Consider the following 21,518-nt stretch of genomic DNA (forward strand, 5'->3'; position numbering starts at 1 on the left):
CTGGGATGCTAACTCGCATGAAGGACGCTATATAAATGCAAGTTGATGTTGTTTTAATGTTAATAGATTGTATTTAACTGCATTGGCACTGGGAATCCCAGCAATGGAAGGGCTCTGAACAACTATTATAAGAGGGCGAAGTTTATTCTACTTTTCTGAAATATTAACTTGTTTCAGATCTACTTGAATGAGCAGTGGTAATTCATGCTTTGAACTAAACATTTAATTGTATGACAATATACACATGCATTGCAGTCGGGGTAGTACATACTTGGATTATACCCTTGACTGTAACTCTTTGCATTCGTCTTACTCGCCTATGTTTACAAAGCAGTGGATTAGATTCAATTGATGTCGCTGATAATTTAATATGTTATGTTTAATCCCACTGCCAGACATGGCATGTTGAGTTCATAAGAAAGGTACATTTTCCACACATTCAGACAGATTTGCACTAAAACCAATTTAGAGTTTTTTCAAAGTTTTTTTACAATAACACTTTGCTAAATTCAAGCATTGTAAAGGCAGATTAAACAGTTGATTCTAAAGATGCAATGGGATTTTTAATTGAAATTATTTAGTGTAATTACTTGTGACAACAATGAACAATAATGAATCAAACACATATAGTTGTAAACTTGCTAGTTATGGTAATTACTAGGTGTCTGTCTTTCTCGACCACTTTCATTAACAGAGTTTAGGAAGGACATGGTTAAATGAAATATCCCTTTAATGTAAACACTTTTATCGCCTCTTATTGCACTCAGGACTCAGCCAGTGTACAAACAGTGATAGCTTCCTTATCTTCATGTATTCCTTAAGATGTGAGGACAGAGGCTAATGCCTAGAACCCTCTTTCCCATCAGCACACGCATTGGTCAGTTTTTTTTGCAGGCAAAGCCTCAGACGGGCCCTTGCTTTGGTGATCAAAAGGAAACCGATTGTTTATTCAACATTTTAAAGTCAGACATTCACAGGGATGGAGTGGATGGGCTGTGATGTTGGCAATAATGAAAGTATGGCTGAAGTTTAGAACCTCCGTGTGTGACATATGCCGGAAAAATACTTGGTAACATCCAAATCGGTACATACAATTATGTTAGCAGCCAACTTGATTTATATAAAAATATTTTAAAAGCTATCAAGTGTTCTGCACCCTGTATGAGGATGAATGTCCTCGTTACTTTTTCCAAGTGTACAAACAATATACAAGTTTGGTACTATGCACCTCCTTTTGTAATCAATATATCCTAAATGTGTTGTGTGGTTTAATAATAAAGTAATAATAATAATCCTTGCAGTTTGATATAGCGCTTTTCACATCTTCTAGACATCCCAAAGCGCTTCGCAGAATATACTGGAAAGTGAATTGACTGTATATTTGTGGGCGAACGTGGCAGCCAATTGCGCACAGCAATGTCCCACAAACAGTCATGGATTGAAAATGACCAATTTATTATTGTTTTGTTTTTTTGGAGGGATTATTATTAGGCTCTGTGTGGAGTAAGGAAACTTGCCCAAGGTTTCGCCCTGCCTGGAACTGAACTCAGGTCTCTCGCTTGCAAAGCGAGTGCTCTAACCACTGAGCTACAGGTTTGTTGTGCTCTATAATTATTACTTAAAGTGGAGACTCCTAACGTCTGTAAAGCATTCCATGGCCTTCACGGTCTAATGTGATAATCTGGCAGTGTTGGTAATCTCCAAGGAAGCAAATAGAATTAGTCACAAATATACGAACACTAAAGAAAGCATGATAGAAACCATAACATACATCAAGTTAGATTCATTCTCGTAGCCGACTATAATTTTAATCTGCAAAATATCTCTCTGATTTTAGTTAACCCATTTATTACTCTCTATTTTCAGACACAGCACCAGTTTGTTGTGTGGCATAGTTACTAATGAGATTTAAATAAACTTTCGGTTGGGAATTATTTTAAAACAAAGTTTAATTATACTAGTTGCATGACTAAAATATTTATCAGCAAAGAGAAGTTATTTGGGTAATAGTTACGCGACGGGTGCGAAACACAGAGAGTATCATTGTGACATTTCATATTTGCAACTTATTGACGCATAGGTTATAAATGTGATAGTGATGTAAAGTATCAGCACTAATTTACTATTTAATTTCTTCTATAAAAACAAAGTAGTGTAGCTTGTATAAAAACGCCTACAAACTAGAACGATTATGCCAAGGTGTTTATTTCAAGAATAACCAATCTGAAATATAGTTAAACGTTTTTTTCTTATAAATCAAAACACCAAAATGTGTAGTGTCCATTTTAAAATTAAAATTATATCATTCTATATTATTCCTTGAGTTTGGGATTTATTGGCTAAAGACCTCGCTGGATGGAAACTGTTTACTAAATAGTTTCTGCATATTCTTAATAGATAAAAATCGAGAAAATGATGAAAGTGACAGTAGACAACCCCTTTCATTGACTGGAGCATTTGCCATCGAGAAAAATCTCCTGTCTTAATATTTAAATCATACTGTCCAATATTCCACAAACGTCTTTAACTAAACGGTTTGGTTTAATGAGGTGCATTTAGTCAATCTCTACTTAAGTTATTGACAATAATTATCCGTATTGATCAAGCCGAAGTGTGTCTTAAAGAACTTGTAATTGTCTGTGCACTGTTCATCCTGGGACTTATCAACACCACTGACTCTATCTAAACTGTTAAACCGTTTGCTCTACGAAGCCTCTTTGTGTTATTCCCTATCTAAATCCAGTCTCTGTCTCCAGCAGTAATGATGCTGTGTGTGTGTGTGTGTGCACAGTGCTGGCTGGACTGAGGCTGAGGCTGCCCTGGCACCAGGTCGGCTTCTCCCACAGGACGCTAATTAGACGCACTAATTGGACAGCAATATATCAATGTCACCTTTTGATTAGCTCTTTTAGAACCTCTGCAGCACAGTTGGAAGCTTTTAAAAACATAGTTAATAAAAGCATCTTATTTCACTTGTGTAACGTGTACACTCCATTATGTGTGCAAGGACTTACATACACTAGGCACAATATCTCCAGTCTCTCACACATCGATTATAAGTTTCATATATTTATTGCACAAGCAGGTAAAGGCATGTTCATAACAGGTATGTTTATTGTAAGGCAGTGCGTTCTGGTTGAGCCTCGAATACATTGTGTTATTAAACAGTCCTTCAAAAAAAACGATTGAAAATAGTCCCTCTTTTCTGATAGCACAGGTCGCTGCCAAGTACCCTATAAAGATCACTGAAAACAGTCACGCTTAGAATTCTACATGCATTGCACTTTACGTCAGGGTAATTTGGGCTGAATCGATGATCAGTCATACACACAATATATGAAGTACAATACTTATGTACAATACTTGACATATTGTAGCAATAAGGTAGTAGCATTTTAAATTAAAAAGATTAACGAAGTCAATAGGGAAAATAACACAAATGGTGCACTACATCACCTTTACCACATTAAACACTCACGCGGAAAAAAAACCCATGGAGTATTGCACAGGAGAAATGGATTGCACGTATTTATGAAAACCGTCGTAGTTAATAGTTGCGTGTTAGTTAATTATATGTTCAGTTACATAAACCTCAGGTTTTCGGCTCGAAACAAACTAAGAATAATTGAAATTTGGGGTTATGCAATAAAAATGATCAAAATCTATTCACAATTGTATTCGAAAAATCCATATCTCCCATCAGTTTACTACGAATATATGTAAAAAGATTCAGACTGCAAAAATACAGTAAAATATTATTTATCCTATAAAAAACACAATCCAGCCTTTGTGATGTTATTGTCAATGCCTTTCCACTGTACAGACATCTCTGGTTACACAGGTTTTGTTTGCCAAGGCCCATTGCGCGTAAAACGATTTCAGCATTACATGGTAACGTGAACCGAACCTGCGATATTTTACAATACGAAACATCATCAATACTTGCTTTCATGATATTGCTATTATTATTGTCTTTTAGTGACAGAATCATCTGAAAATATAAAACAAACTTCATAAAAAGAGCTTTGAAAATTCTTAGCCACAGTAGGGTTAAATTGCACCGTTTTTTTCCTGACTACCTGACATTTTCTTTCATGTATGGAAAGTAGTAAATCTATAAACATATACATTAAATATTAAGATATTTGTTCTTTCCATTTGAAACGTGGAATAGGTGTAGTTGAATATTTTAAAAGATATTGCAAACCAGATGTAGTAGCAGATCTGAGATCCAGTCCTGTGGATCAGACATGGTTTCTATAAATATGTATGATAAACACACCAAGGTTCTCGCATTTACAAGATGGTGCCATTGATTGAATCTGTGACCTGCGATTCCAAATGATTTTTGGAAGGCTATTCAAACAGATGAACGCGTAAATTGTCGTGCTTGTATCTGAATTAATATCTCATTCATCATCATTATCATTTGATGGGTCCATTTAAGCTCTTCACCCTACCGGAACGAACTAAACCTACACTAATATAACATAATTTAGGACAGTGGCTATTTTAATAGTGCCAATTCAGCGTATGGCTTCCTTATGCACAGTCATGTTTCATTATTGGTGCTTACATTAAATACAGTGCATGCACATGGTTTGTGTTTAACATGACAGAGGTGACTGACACAAGGGAAAGGAGAAAGCACTCCAGCGTCTCCTTATACGTAGAAGAAAATGAACTATGGATAAAACACAAAAGTCTAGCTAGGAATGACGTTGTTTACAAAATTGAGATCAAAGAATGACAGATTCCCATGTGCCTGGAGTGAAAAGGAATGACGTAGTAGCCAGGTAGGGATGCACCGGATTGGGACATGGACAAGGAAAGAGTTAATAAAGATAAAATGTAGTACAAAGGACAATAGGAGATGGGAAAGACAGTCTCATCCAAAGACACGCATGAACACACACATTCATATACGTCTGTACATGCACACAAGCAGGGAGAAGGTAAACGAAGGGGCACAGTTACATTGTCAGTGTGGGACTGGTACAAAACAAAGGGTTCAAGCACATTAAAAAAATAAATTGGGAGGTTTGCAGCACTTGCTGTGATTTTTGCTCTCGTTTCCTTTCACCATACGCACAAATGTTTCTGTAGTACAGACTACACTAATGCTACAGAGCAAAGGCGTTACGCTTGAAATTCATTCTCCCCTCACTTTAAATCAAATATAATTGAACAACTTCATAAATCAACGAAATGTATAACGTTTAACGCATTTGTCAGTTGCATGGCGTAACATACGATATTGCTTCACCTGACTGGTGTAAGCTGTTGAAACAATACCAATAACATTTCATTGCATCGTAAAGTGCTGTAGATCACGAATACATATAAGCCAGTAATTATTTTGCACCATTTTTCACTGAACGTTTAATCCAAACTTTGCTTCGACTCGCGTAAGAGTTGAGAATTTACGCTTCGCAAGCGAACCGAACTAAATTCTTGTTCAATTCTGTTCGCTTGCTTAAATGGAACATTATTCTAAGCATATGCACCGTAATCAGCTTGGTCACACTTACAAGAACAAGCGTTAATAAGGCAATCAATCAAAGCAAAACAATCAGGCGCTTCTGTTTGAGCCACAATTCGCGGATGGAGCCAGGAGCCGAGCATGACATATGATGATCGGATGATTCTGAGGCAATACTGGATACATTCCACCCGCAAAGATATATTGTTCCTTTTTTTTATGAAACTTCAATTTAGACAGAGAGTGGTTCAATTACCCTGCAAACACAGTCAATTAAAGAATGTTGATTGGACGGGAGGATGGATCATCGATCTTTGCATTTCAGTATCACTTTCAGACATCTAATTTTGCTTTTCCTATTAGCTGTTAACTCGAAAGAAAATATGGCCCGTGTTACAGCAACCGAGCGACCATTTGAATGTCAGAAACAATTCTAGTTCCACAATCACAAAACGTAGGTTTTACAAAATAATTTCTGGGCCATTTGAAGCCTGCCGGCGAAATTAACCCACAGATGATCTTCCTTCTTTCTCAGTGTATCTGTTTAACATGTTTTATTGTTTTATCCTGAGATAAGTTTTAGAAAACGATAAAAGACACAAAAAGACAAACACAAACTAGTTTCCAATCCCCTACAAAGTAAACGATTCTCGTACAGATAGGTTTAATGGTTGAAAGAAACGATGGAACTACAGTGAGTTGAACTGGTTTATTTTTTTCTTCTTCCTGATTACATTAAAACGTCAAACAACTGGGAAATAAAGAGGGAAACGAAAGAAAAAAATAACAGATTGTGTGATTGCTAACGCTTCTATTCTGTTACATTAAAGTCACGGTGATAAAGAGTCACCGCATTTTTTATAACCACACTTTAAAAATAAATTAAGAGCCATTCAGCCACTGGTACAATCAAGATCAATGCAATTTCGAATTGCACATTTTCGTTTGTAATTTAAATAACAATATAAATAATCCGATTTTGCCGCGATGTAACCATTACACAGACAGGCGAATTTAAATGGACTAATTTAGTAGCACAATGGTTGGATGGCCTACAAAATTAGGTTGAGATTTCCTTTTGTTTGTAACTACACCTGCACATTGATCATGTTGTGAAAATAACTTGAACATATATTGGAGCACTGTCCCCGTGTGGCAGTGACAGTCGTCATAGATCGAACGATTCAATTTGTTTAATCACCAGAAGCCAATCATTCCTGTTCTGTTACAGAATTATTAGGAAAAAATTAGATGTTAAACCAAGAGTGAATAAAAATGAGAAACAAAATGCCCAATGTTCTAGATATTCGGCATACAATGCAGACGACTGGACATTTAAAACCGATTCCATACTTATTAATCAAATGGGCATTTTTTTTACATTTTCAAACAATTATTAAATATATTGTTTGTCGTTTGTAAAAGATTTGATTTAAACCCATAATGTAAACTAAACCAGTTTCAATAAACAGCGAACGAAACATAAGAAATAAATGGCCGTTTTTAAAAACAGCCAATGTAGTTTGGAATTATCCGTTTTTACTGTAAGGTGGGGTTCAGTTAAAAATTGAAAATGTGAAAGCAAATTTGGACTGTAAACACTATTCATAAAACAAACACAGATACAAAGATCCTTGCAACTCTTTATTTTCAAATTCCACAGCACGTCTGCCACAGGCAACTTTCAGAATTTAAAAACGTGAAGACATCTGTTTATGGAAAGGTGAGTTCAATTGGTATTACTTGTCATACTTATTTTGTCCCAACAAAAATCCCCTTAAAGGACCCAAATATTCCTTTATTTGTAGTTTTGAGAACAGCTCTGTTCCCAACGGTGAGGTCAGTCACTTTCATCAGTGCAAACCAACCAACCAATATATTTTGGAAGTTACTACAGTAAGGAAAGAAACGTATTCGATCTAATCAGTTTCCAAACAGGATTCTTTAGAGGAGTTGCTCAGTTCCCCATCACATGATCCTTTCCTCAGTGGCATGTTTAAGTTTGGCACCAGGCTTCTATAATGAAGATATCATACATATACTATTAAAACCTCAACGATACAGATACACGACTAGAACGTTCTCATCAGCATATGACACATTTGGTAGGAAACCAAGGAAAACGAATCAAATCCACTCTACAGGGAAAAGTGAGATGTTGTCCTGCAGGAATACAGTGTAATGGAGTGTTGGAGCAAGGACTAGTTATCCAGATACCCGGCATTTCCGCTAGTGTTCAAACCTTTCTTTTTTAAGAAAATCGTGTGCACTTTTGAAGTTAGATGTTTTCGCATGCTTCCAGGTTGATTCATCTTGTTAAAGGAACTTCTTCTCTCTGGTCCAGAGAAACGGCAGCAGCTTTACTCAACACAGAAGGTGTAAATGTGAGGAAAGTGTCAGTTCTGGAGCTTGAAGCACACGTGAAGTCCGTCCCTGCAGCTCGCTGTGCCACTCCGTTGGATTGGCTACTGTGGCAAGTTAGACACGAGCAAGGACTACTCCCGGCGCTGCCAAGTCCATGGGTAGCGGCAGAAGGATAGAGAGACGGGTGTCTGAATGCACACAGCAATTCTGGCCGTGGGTAGGGGTGGGAGAGGACTCTGAAGGTGTCGAGAGGTCTCAAAGGGGTAGTGAAAGGGCTAGCGGCTGAGGCTGAGGCTGCAGACATGCCCATGTGTGGGTAGTAGTGGAGAGGTACATGTGATGGGAAGGGGTAGGGCAGGTTACCAGCGGCCGCCGCATGGCTCATCATGTAGGTGTAAAAGGTAGGATCGGCCGGATGTGGCCAGGTCATCGCTAAACGCTGTCTCTTGTCTTTCATTCTGCGATTCTGAAACCAGACCTTAAAAGAAGAAAAACACATAAATATGCAACGCGGGGAAAAATCCCTACATGCGTTGAACGAAGCTTGAAAATTGACTGCACACAAACGTGTGTATTGCCTCGCGCTCCATTATTTTTTCAAAAAGTGTAACTTTATTTAAACACTTTCCCAATTTCCCAAGAATATTTATATCAAATTGGGAGGTCAAACCTCCACTACGTTTGATGCCCTCTTACATATTGGATGAAGAACACCGCTTCACGAATATATTTTACAGCCTAAATGATCAAAAATCTTTTGAATGATGCTGTACTTATTTTTGACTTGAAAACACGCACTTCTATGCCTTTTCTTTTGCCAGTTTGTGACTGTTGCGTGCGTTTATTTTAAATTGATTCAAAATTCATGGCAAGGTTCAAAACAAATCAATAAAATAAATGGAAGTCAAATAAGATGTCAGGCAAACAACAGGAATCAGCCGCCATCTTAGTACTTTTTACATATAAATATATTGCTTCCTGTATTGAAACTTTTAAGTTAAAACGGGGAGAGCTAAAACATATATAAGCAATCGGCCTTGCGGATGGATAGTTGGAATAGGGGCCTGATGAGCCCCTCACACATACTGGGACAGGTTTGCTTAGCAACCCATTGAGGGCTGCTGGGTTGCACCTTGCAGTGAACTGTGTGCTTCACCCTCCCTCAAGAATAATAATCCACATAACTTGAGTTAAAATGAAAAGGAAATACAGTCGCCAATGAAGACGATTTCTTTCACTATCTTATAAATCCATCCCAAATATATAACAAGGTTTTTTTAAAAAAAACTCTTTGAAAATGTAGTACATGGTGCTACAATTTGTCTTGCATGAATGTTATTGAATATTCAATTATTTTATGTAGATTATTTTTTATAAAAAGACTGCTTCAAGCAACAGACAACATATCAAAACATTCCGTATGGTAGTATAATAAAGATTGCTAATTAATTCAGAATTCCTGTAACTGGGACAATAGTTCAAAGATATTCACCAGAATCAGAGCAAAGTCTAGCAGTGAAGAAAAACCATTCGCCCCTTTTACTTTAAAGCAGTCTAAATCTGTTTCTTTGTCATTTGTTTCACCTTTGCATATTTCGTTATGTATTTATTTTGGAAGCAAGTGTTCAAATGTATAAATCATTCTAAACGCGGATATGTGTGTATTGGACTTATAGCTCCTTCTAACCAGCCTTCATTTTGCTGTTATATTGAAACAGAAAACTGTCGTCAAACCTTTTCATGTAATTCCATAGTCCGTTGCTGTCTTATGTCGATCATATTATTTCGAAATCACTTCTAACAGCAGTTATTTTCACAAATATTTTGCTTTATTGTTTACGCTTTATTTCAGCACCCTTCCCCTCTCCCGGACCCCATTCACCTTGATGGTGGTTTCTGGCAAATTTAAAGCCGCTGCCAGCTCGCATCTCCTGGGCCTGGAGACATAGTTTTCCCGGTAGAATTCCTTTTCCAGCCTGGCAATCTGTTCCCTGGTGAAAGCAGTCCGGTACCGCCGCATCTGATCGGCTCCTCCACCGCCCAGCAAACTCTGAGAACCGGCCACTTTGGGAAGCTCACCCCCGCCGTTACTGCCCATTGGATCAGCAGAGTGCCCTGCAACAACACACATGTCAACAGTGTTTCCAAATCACTCAGTTACCAGCACCTAAAGTAAGATCATTGCTCATCATAAAAACTCCGCACAAAATGCCCCCCCCCCCCCTCCCATGAATGATATACACCCGTTACTTAAATCATTAATAACAGTTTTCGTAACTCTCGCAAAGCGATTGTAATGTTTCTCCTTTAATATTTTAACGACTGGATGAATTCGAAAGAGTCCGACCCAATTTTCAAACGACAGTAGTTCAAATACTTTATAGCTACGTACCAATCAACATCTATGTCCTGTGTAAAGAAGCAGCCTATTTAGTGGTAAGAATGCCTTTGTAGTTCAATTGCCCTTTTTGGGGTTTTGAGCACTGCATGAACAGGATTCCTTGCAACACAATTAACTCGTGGATTTGAAGTGGAACAAACTGGTTGAGCAAAGTGTGTTGGTTAATTCCGAGCTCATTTGAAATGGACTCCCCTCTCTTGTCTCTCTTTTCTCCGGGTTTGAATGTGACTATAAAAGTGAATGCCGGCCAGTGGCTTGCCTGCAGGCTTTCATATGCGCTGCGTCTTATTGAACCTCATCTCTAGACACCTATTTCCGAGCTGGCGCCGACAAGATCCTCGGAAAGTGACAATTTGGAAGATTCGTAAGGTGTTAACTCCTCAGAACCTGCCATTCAATAACCATCTCGTCTCTTCCAAGAAACGGAACCCGTGTCTTGCTTTTCAAATCTGTGCCTTTAATCTCTCGCTTACGCATCTGACACTTTTATTCGGGTAAATAGTCAACATCAACCAATAACTGTATTGAAATAAAACGCGAACAACGAAATTAAACCAGTCAACTACCCTCACATATTAGGCTTATTTTACACCGACAACATGAATCGAAATTGTACCAGCGTTATATTTATTCTTGTCCGAAAAAATAGACCATTGAAGCATTTCTGTCATAAGACTCGAATAAATCAGTCCTGTGGGTAAATCGATTACATTTTAAATAGGTATGTTCAATCCATTTAAATGTGTTGCTGGAAATCACTGGATGATATTTACATTTGAAAACTTAAAAATCAACGAAAGTGTATATATATACAAATTACACTGAAAACATCAGATATAGAGATATATTGCAACAGAAATGTGACCATTACCTTTGTTTCCTTGGTAATCGTGGCAGTCTGGAGTGCAACTAACATCTATCTCATCATAATAATCTGACTCTGTTTCCGGGCTGTTTTGCACAGAAAGAGATTTGCTTTTGGCCGGGCCATCGGACGAAGCCTTGTCGGGGGCAGAGTGCCCTGAGCCCGGTCTTATCTGAGTGCCAGCATCGGTCCTCGAATCAGTCTCCTCATCTCCGCTTTCCAGCGTCATCGGCGCCGACCCAGGACTCGAGCAACTCCTGTGGACCACGTTTTCATGGGATTCGGTGCCTGGGATTCCAGCTGGTTCTGACAAATTCGCCACCCTCCTGCCAACAGGATTGCCATGCTGACCTCGCTCTATTATCAGCAGCATCTCTTTCCTCGATTCCATTGTGTACGGATCTGAGATCAAATCAGAGCGAGCAGAGGAGCACAGGCAAGAGGACACAGTTCAAGGGAACACAAGGTAAAACACTGAGATGCGATGATGACCTTCTGATGTTAGCGCTCCACTCGGAAGCACTGTAGGTCTGGGAGGGATCACCATTGCCTGGTCTTTCTAATCTGTCATTCTTAATGTCGTAATCGTCATTACAGTGCCTGGGTGACGCCAACGAAGTGATTGCCACCGGTTTACAAGTAGATAACGCCTGCCACCGTGAAGATGAAAGCAGCTCCAGCCTCTCGCTGATGTACACGCGTAAGTAGAGAGAGAGAGAGAGAGAGAGGAAGTGCGAAACGTCTCAAACAGCTCCCACAAATGAGAGACTCCACAACAGCACAGCATCTCAAGGGAGATGGGGAACAAGAGCATCGTCAACTTTCTTTTATCACTCGATTGTATTATAAATAACGAAGCAAAACAGCCCCTGGATTGCAATCATCGTGACACTCTCCAGTCATTGATCTTGCAATGATTCGAAATTGGGTTCATTCTGTTACTGTTCATATATAAATATTACCAGCATCGCACTGTTTCAATAATACATTTCCACTGTCAGTTTTTCTTCATATTAAAAAACAAATCCCGATGCTGCATTTCCTTCATATTAAGGGAGGAATTTGTGTGCACGTTTTACACGAAGGTTTTTGTTTTTAGCTTTGTTGATATTGCTCCGACGTAAAATTGTCGTGACCGAATTAACATCAGAGGAGAAATTATTACAATCTTAACAATTCGCGGTTTCATATATAGGATATAATTATCATGTAAGTATTTAAAATGCACTGTTTTGCATCCTCCAGATATAGAAACTGAAGAAATTACACTTCTCAGGACTCATCTCATCCATACATTAATTGGATTCTTACCATCAGCTCATGTGAAACAATGAGTATTATTTATGCTTTAAATAAAATATATATATTGAATTGCATTTATTTTCAACACATAAGAGTATCAGTTTTACAGTTTAAGATTTCGCTCTGTATCTCGCCTACCATTAATTCTGTGAACCAAATTAATTAGATAGGTTTAATGTTTCAGCACATATTTTAAAATTACGTTGATGCTCACTTGAGCTCTGTTAATCGATGACACTCGAGTTACGTGAATCACACATGTACCACGCATTTTAAAATATCATTTCGATCTCTATTGCGAAACACAATGTTCCATAAATATATTAGTTGTCTCATATTTTTGTTCCTTTTACGCTTAATAATTTACGTCGCCGAAAATAATTGATTATTGCTTCTTTTTGTATCCTATTTTGTAACTTGTTAATGCAACAGTAAAATAGGAACCTCGAATCGCTCTTAAGCTTTAACAACAGTATCTCAATTTAACAGGTCATTTTAACTACTTAATTGGTTTGAATGGTTTCAACAAGAAGCACTCGACTTGAAAATTTAAACAAATTATTATTAGTCAAAATTGTTTACATGTTCAGAGTTTAGAGAGTGACCACGCGTTAAAGGGTTGTCATGGTGCTTATTGGAGATTAAGCAGAACACATTAGCGAGGCAGGTCGCTGCTGGCCAAGTGAGGGCAGAACACAGTGTAAGACGGTACTGGAGAGAAGCATCAACCAGGCGTGGGTCACATCCTCAACATGCCTCTCTCTTCGCCTTGCTTAAATCGAAGGAAAATATTTTACTCAATAAATGGATTGAAATATAAACACCATTTCGCGCAATTGGCGAGGGCGTTACTTGTATTAGCAGCAAAACAAGCAAGTGACCTGGGTCTCACTCTCAAAAGTAACGCGTGCAAACGGACTTGTCACTGAAGTGAATACAAGTCATGGGTCCTTTATGTTCCATCGAGACGGTGCTATGCTTTGCAGGAAAATTGTTCCCTTCCTGCTTCAGAATTGGTTCAAATCGACTCTACAATGTTGGTTCTTCTGGTTCAGTGAGTAAATGCACTACTAAAGCACTCTTGATCGTGAACCAGTAGCCCTCGCTAAAAGGTATGTGCGTAGGGGGGCATCCTGTTGGAAATTGGACTTATCTGCGAGGGTTCAAAGACCAGACAAATTGTCCTCGCTTCCTGTCTAGGCTCGCAGCTAAATAATGGTCAACTGGTACCAGTATGTTTTGGTCATGCAGAAACCATTTTAATAGTATCCATATCAGATTTAGAGTTCCATGCATGCCAGCTGCACATTGTTGTTTGTTTCATCTACAACATACAGTCACTGCAGTTTACAGTATATCCTGTTAAGCGTTTTGAGACGTCCTCCTGCCATGAAAGGCACTATACCATGTAAGAATTAGACTCCATGCATGAGGACCTGGATTAAGCAGCTAGTGCTGAATAAGCCTGGTACCTGGCATTGGACTTGGACCTGGTGAATAAGGTAGCTGGCATCTCACAAGCTGTCCTGTAAAGGTACTCCCACCACTTTGAAGGCGATATCCACTGGATAGCTAATGAGGAAACTCTGAGGCTTGGGTGACAGCTGCTGGAAGGCGTTACCTGGAGTCTGCATTTGCGAACACACGTTCGTACGTCTAGAGCCTGGAATCCATCTTGATTGGCTTGCAGAGTGGCAACAGTTGCTGTTTAAACTGTGCACCTTCAATTGTTGGAACCATCACTCAACAGAAATGGATGTGTGCCCAAGCTGCTGACAGGAAGACGGTGGCAATGTCCTCACACATTTCATACTGTGTTGCTTACCGGGAAGCTTGCACGGAGTTTCTGGTACTGATCGTCCACCCAGTGAGGGCTCAAACCTGCACTTGGCAGATATCAAGTGACCAACTAGTGACTATTCACCTGGAAGGGGTGGGGGGTTAGTGTGGGGACGTAAGTGGGGTCTCCTGAAGCTGGACTGGCATGTTTGGCAATGGAATGTTGGAATTGAACTCCTCTTCGACAGAGGCCACACCACCCGGCTACAGGCTTCCATGATACTCCACGACCTAACCGTGGTGGTGTGGCTCTCATCTCCCAGTCCCTGCTCAGCCTATCCACTTACTCCTCTGGAAACTTCCCCTCCTTTGAGCATTTTACCCTTTATCACCCTTCAAACTTTCCATCAAAATTCTCCTTATCTATCCCCCCCCCCCCACAGCTCTCCCCCACCTTCCTCCCCGTCATCTCCACCCTCCTATCTTCCCTCTCCCTTTGCTCCGCACACGGGGCCTCACCATCTCGGATCTCCCATCATTGCCAAAGTGATCTTGGACCATCACTTCATCTCTCTTCACTCCTCAATCCCTCTCCCCACTGCTACCAAACCCACCTCCATCTCCTACCGCCCGGAAAAAATCTCCTCCCCCGCTGCCTTGGAGTCATCTGAACTCTGGGTTTCACCCCATAATGACTTATTCTCATTATCCTCCTCAGTCACTCTTCTCCACCGCTCCTTCTCCACCACTCGCGTTTCCCTTGCTCCCCTCACTTCCCGAACCGTCTCCTACTCACAAAAGTCATCATAGTACACCAGCCACCTTGGCTCCTTTAAAGTAGAGGTGAGTGCCACTGAACACACTTGGCTTAAATCGAACTTAACGGTCCATCGGCAGATCTGGCTGGACTTTATCAAAACTTATCACTCTGCCCTTGCCTCTGCTAAATCGTTGTTCTTCTCCAAGACAATCTTGGAGGTCAAGGACAACCCCAGGCTCCTCTTCTCCATCACCAACCAACCCCTCCACCCACCCTCTCATGCCTCATTTATCCTCACCTCCAACGCCAACTGTGAGGCGGTGCTGGACATCCTCAAATCCAAAGTTGAGGGGATCTTTTCAGCTGCCTCTGCCCTTTCGTCTACTACACCCTCCACATCTCCCCCTCACAACCCGGCCACTACCCATCCCTCTCTCCACACCTTTGAACCTGTCTCCCACTCCTCTCTCACCACAACTTGCATGAAACTGACCACCTGCTCCCTTACCCCCCATCCCTACCCCTCTCCTTACCATCCAGCTCCACCTCCTTGCCCTTCTACTCACAGACATCATTAACCTCTTTCTGTCCATTGGTACCATTTCCATCCCCTTAAAAATAGCTGGCATCACTCCTATCCTTAAAAAACCCTCTCTGGACCCATTCCTGCTCTCAAACTACTGCCCCCATTTCCAACCTCCCTTTCCTCTCCAAGGTCCTGGAATGAGATGTTGCTTCCCAGCTTCACTCCTTCCTCTACCACCACTCCCTTCATGAACCCCTCCAAGCAGGTTTCCATGCCACCTGCAGCACAGAAACAGCCCTGTTCAAAGTGCCAAATGACTTTCTGTCCATCTGCAACCAGGGCACCCTCTGTCTCCTCATCCTCCTTGACCTCTCTGCTGCCTTTGACCACATTGATCACTCTATCCTCATCCATCATTTCTCCTCTCACCTCAACCTTCACGGTTCTATATGCTCTATATGCTCCCCCTTGGTGACATCATCCGCAGACATGGAGTTAACTTCCACATGTATGCGGATGACACCCAACTCTACCTTTCCTCCTCTACTCTCAACTCCACGACCACCGATGTCCTGACAGCCTGCCTGTCCGACATCGAGTCCTGGACGAGAGACAACTTTCTTCAGCTCAACGTGCGAAAAACCGAGGCCCTCCGGATTGGCGCACGTCAGCGCCTCCGCACCTCAGGCGCTGACACCATCAGCATCCAAGGCTGCACTCTCCACCTCTCAAAGCCAGTCAGGAACCTCGGCGTTTTGTTCGACCCTGAGCTGTCCTTTTTCCCTCACATCCGCACTACAACTGGCACCGCCTTCCATCACCCTCGGAACATCGCCAGACTACGGCACTACCTCACCCCTCATGCTGCTGAAACCCTGGTCCACGCCTTTGTCACCTCAAGGCTGGACTATGGGAACTCTCTCCTCGTCGGCCTTCCCGCCACCTCCCTCCACAAGCTGCAGGTCATTCAGAACTCTGCAGCTCGTGTACTGTCCCGCACCAGGCTTCGGGAACACATCACTCCCACCCTCGCTCGCCTCCACTGGCTCCCCATCCCCAGAGGATTGATTTCAAGATCCTCATCCTCACCTACAAGGCCATTCACGGCCTTGCTCCCTCCTACCTCTCCAACCTACTATCCCCCTACCTACCTGCCCGTACCCTCCGTTCCTCTGGCTCTGGTCTGCTCCACGTCCCCCGCCCCAACCGCCCTACCATCGGTGGTCGGGCCTTCAGCCTCTCAGCCCCCAGGCTCTGGAACTCCATCCCCCAGTGCCTTCGCCTTGCTTCCTCCCTCTCCTCCTTCAAGGCCGGTCTGAAAACCTTTCTCTTTGACCGTGCCTTCAGCTCCCCTCTCGACTCTCTTCCCCCTCCTCGCTCCCTCCCTTCCCTCCCCTCACCCTGACCATTTCCCCCCTGCTCGGGTCATGACCCAACTGTGCAGCGCCTTGGGACGTCCTCCTGACGTGAAAGGCGCTTTATAAATGGAATCTTGTTGTTGTTGTTGTTGTTCTGTCCTTGAATGGTTCAGATTGTACCATCATTCTGCCTCCACTTCATCTCCACAAATGATTTCTCCTCTATCCCCCACACCGTCTCATGTGGCATTCCTCAGGGCTCTGTCCTTGGTCCCCTCTTCTTCAATATCTATATGCTCCCTCTTGGTGACATCATCTGCAGACATGGGGTCAACTTCCACATATATGTGGATGACTCCCAATTCTAACTCTCTGCCTCCACCCTTGACTCAAGGACTACTGTTGTCCTGACATAATGTCTGTCAGACCTCAAGTCCTGGATGAGAGCTAACTTTCTATAGTTGAACATCAACAAGACCGAGGACCTCCTGATTGTCTCCTGTCAGTGTCTCCTCACCTCAGGCGCTGACAGCGTCACCATCCATGGTTGCACACTCCACCTTACTAAACCAGTCCGGAACCTTGGTGTCTTGTTTGATCCCCAACTATCCTTTCTACCCCACATCTGCTCTGCCTTCCCCCACCTCCGCAACATAGCCCCACTCTGCCAATGTCTCACACCACAGGTCACCAAAACCCTCACACACATTGATAACATCTATGCAAACCTTGTTGGCCAAAGGCTTGGTGGCCTCCCCAACTCCTCCCTCCGTAGGCTGTAGATCATCCAGAACTCTGAAGCTCGTGTCCTCTCCCGCACCAGGCTTCGTCATCATATCACCCCCAACTTCACCCGACTCCACTGGCTTCCCATCACACAGAGGATACAGTTCAAGATCCTGGTCCTCAACTTCAAGTCCCTCGATATTCTTACTTCCCCCTACCACTGCAACCTCCTAAACAACTATCATCCTGTCCACTCCCTCCACTCAGCTAGCTTCACGTCCCCTGCCTCACCCACCCCATCATTGGCGGGCGGGCCTTCTGCCATTCTGCCTCCACCCTCTGGAACTCCATTCCGCAGTCCCTCCGCCTCACCCCTTCCCTTCAAGACCCATCTCAAGACTCTCCTCTTCAACCATGTTTTCGATCATCCTGGTTTCTCCCAATGCCCTTCACCCTCCTCATTCCCGACCCCTAGCTCAGGTCCGAAACATCCAGTGCCTTTGAATGTCCTCCCAATGTGAAAGGCACTATACAAATATAATTTTCTTGTTGTTGTGACAGTTTTGGTAGTCCGGTTCCTGAGCCAGAGGTTTCTGTAGTATTCCAGCACAGCCAGCCTGGCTCATTGGAAGGACTCGTAAGGGCAGACCAGTCACTTTGGGCAGGGAATCCTCCCACTCATCTGTTAGATAGGTAGTGGGGTAGATACCCTGCACTCCCTACTGGCCATGGTGGGGTGGGTTGGAGTGGGCGGGGTTACGTGAAGCAGGCAGGTGCCTGCTGAACAGAGGGAGTGACTGGGTTTGTAGGGCTTGAAGATGTCATAGAGGTAAGACCATGGAGGGATTTAAAGGTTCGGATGAGGATCTCAAACTCCAATCTGGGGGTGGGTAGGAAGCCAATAAAGCTGGATAAGCATGGAAGTGATAGGCTTGTGGAGCCTAATGCAGGAAAAGGACACAAGCTGCAGAGTTTTGGATAGTCTGCAGTTTGTGATGGGAAAGAGGTGTGTAGTCCGGCGATCAGAGAGTTGGCATAATCTGGATGGGATGATATAGAATCTTTGGCTCTTCATGATTCTTAGGAGCATCTGATATTGCCCTTACACATATATATTTACATTATCACAACCGCAAATACAATACAATTTAGCAGCATGTAGTGCATTTCACGTTGAGAAATGTGCTTACCAATCTCAAAGTGCTTGTCATTGATAGATATCTACCCCAGCTCAGGGTGGAAGCCAAGTGGGATGGGAAAAGGAAAGACGACCAAAGGAGTTATCAAAGAGGTATGTTTTGAGACGTGGCTTGAATGTAGATATCATAGACTTCAAGAGAGAAGATAAGGTACAAAATAATTTAATGTGGATTTGTTCCTTAATAAACAGCCTTTGAGGTGCAGTTTAGTTACTATTATTGTACACCAATTGTACAGTTCAAATGGAGGATTGTATCTCAGAAATTAACCATATAATCATTTCCTGCACCACCATGTGGGGCTGGGCAAAGGATAGGGTCAGTGAATTCCGCACATATGCTAGTGTGGCCTGCTCATGCATGTGTGACAGTGAAGGAAAAGGAGCAAAGGCTGTACTGTACAACAACAACAACTACTACTTGTATTATATAGCATCCTTGCATTATATAATAATAATAATAATCCTTGTATTTGATATAGCGCTTTTCATGTCTCCTAGACGTCCTAAAGCGCTTCACAGAATATACTGTAAAGTGAATTGACTGAATATTTGTGGGCGAACGTGGCAGCCAATTGCGCACAGCAATGTCCCACAAACAGTCGTAGAATGAAAATGACCAATTTATTATTGTTTATAGCATCATGTGGGGGAGAATCCTGGAGCATTTAACAGAGGCAGAGTCTGAGCTCAAGCCAGTGGGAGAGAGAGGAGGGAAGGTTCCGTAAGCATGATCAAAAAAGAAGGTCTTTAAGTAAGATTTGAAAGTGGGGAGAGAGGAAGCAAAGTGGAGGAATTGAGGAAGAAAGTTCCAGAGTTTTGAGGTGTAGTGGCTGAAGGCATGGTCACCAATGGTGGAGCTGAGGGGACGAACAGGAGGCCAGAGCCAGCTGGGTGGAAGCAGCGGGTGGGGGAGTGGAAGGTAAGCAAATCGAATAGGTCAGGAGGTGCAAGGGCATGAAGGGATTTGAAAACGAGTGAAAGGATCTTGAAATCGATCCGTTTAGTAATTGCGAGTCAGTGGAGTCAGTAGCAAGGATGGGGTACGAAGTTTTCTGCGGATGAGAATCTGGGCAGCGGAGTTCTGAATTAGTTGTATTTTGTGTATTGTGGAGCTTGGGAGACCAGAGAGGAGGGCATTGGTATAGTCCAGCTGGGAACTGATGAAGGTGTGGACAGTGGATTGTCCTGTCCATTGGGAGATTGAATCTCATTCAGGTTGATTCTGATGGTCACTTGGGAGTTTATCAGTGATGCCTGAACAGCTGAGTACCCCAGGAGCAAAAACAAATTCTCGACTGTTTCCTGCAGACAAACATTACTGGCTGCCCCTCTCCTCTTCTTCACTCAGGGCCTCCGCTCTTCACTTGTGGTCTCTGCTCTTCCTCACTTGAAACATCTTTTATTTTTCCCCCCCTGATCTTTGTTACTGTATATGTCAGTCACTTTTCTTGGAAGTATGTTGTAGCATTTCCCACAAAATATATTCAGAACTATTTTGTACATGAACCCAATAGATTCAAACTTTCTTTTTATAGCAATTGTAGTATTGGTGACTAATTAACTGATGGAACTGACTATGAAGATGCTATAGATGCAAACAATCTAGGACAACAATAACCACAACAACTTGCATTTATATAGCACTCTTCAAGCGAGTAGTGTCTTAAAGCACTAAACTATGGTGTGGTTTGATGCGAAGTTGGAAAGAGATGGGAGGTGATCGAAGGCATAGTTGAAGGGAAATGTCTTCAGGTGTAATTTGAAATCAGGCAAAGAGGAGGCAAGATGGATGGATTGAAGCTGGGAATTCTAAGGATTCAAGGCTTAGTGGCTGGAAACATGCCCGACAATGGTGGAGTTGAGGGAATGAGAGACATGCAGAAGGCCCGACCAGTTGAGATAGGTGGTGGGTAGTGAATTGTTCAGAGGGTTAGGGAGATGCCAGAGAGTGAAGTGATTTGAAAGTGAGAGTGAGGATCTTGAGTGAGGACAGTACTACAGGAACAATGCATAGATGTCAGCAGGCACTGGTACATATCAAAGGTTTGCCTCTCCAATGTTGTAAGTTATGATTTATTTTTACCCAGCTTCACCAGTGTTTCAGCTGTTGAGAAAACCACAATGTAAATAATGCTTTGCGTCAGAAAAAAGCAACTCGGGACAAAAAATGTACCTTCTGCAGGGAACCCTATGTGCATACTCCAAATTGTGAGAACTTTGCTCTGACCTAATTCTGCACTTTGATAAGTAATTTTGCAAAAGAGAGTGCAGAGATTTATTCCATATGGGATTTTATGGATAAACATGTATGCCTTGTGTCATTTGGCACACTCTCAACATACTGCTGTTATTTTGGCAACAGAGGACAAGGCAGGAGGGAATGAATGGCCGCACAATCTGCTGATAGTTAAAGAGAGACCCCCACCCCATGATGAACCATTATAATTTCCTTCAAAACACATTTGATTTATTTTAATATTTGCCGTTTGGGCACAGGGTCCTCAGATTGTTATAATTTGAATTTTGCTGATTACAAATGGAAAAGGTACAAGTAGATTTATGATTGTATTCTCCAAGGTGATGCGATACATATTGTATTAAGCTGATATCCACCCGTCACGAAAGCTATTTTAGACTGCTATTGTGGATTTGATAATGTACCATGAATTCAATCTTTCATATATGTTTTCTGTCCTTTAACAGGGACATGCTAATTTTGTAAGATATCACCACACATTGTACAACTAAAATACA

At 42.0% G+C, this 21,518-nt stretch overlaps 1 protein-coding gene across 1 annotated transcript; it reads right to left on the bottom strand.

The window, feature by feature from the left end:
• Positions 1-7,456: 7,456 nt before the first annotated feature.
• evx1 (even-skipped homeobox 1) lies at positions 7,457-11,563 on the bottom strand. Its single transcript, XM_007900540.1, has 3 exons — positions 11,119-11,563; positions 9,729-9,961; positions 7,457-8,324 (listed from the first exon to the last, which is right to left on the bottom strand). The coding sequence occupies exons 1-3, from the start codon at positions 11,501-11,503 to the stop codon at positions 7,791-7,793; spliced, it is 1,152 nt and encodes a 383-aa protein (XP_007898731.1). The 5' UTR covers positions 11,504-11,563; the 3' UTR covers positions 7,457-7,790.
• Between the last annotated feature and the right edge of the window lie 9,955 nt (positions 11,564-21,518).

This window comes from Callorhinchus milii, unplaced genomic scaffold (assembly GCF_018977255.1).
Source record: "Callorhinchus milii isolate IMCB2004 unplaced genomic scaffold, IMCB_Cmil_1.0 Scaffold2, whole genome shotgun sequence".
NCBI classification, from domain to species: Eukaryota; Metazoa; Chordata; class Chondrichthyes; order Chimaeriformes; family Callorhinchidae; genus Callorhinchus; species Callorhinchus milii.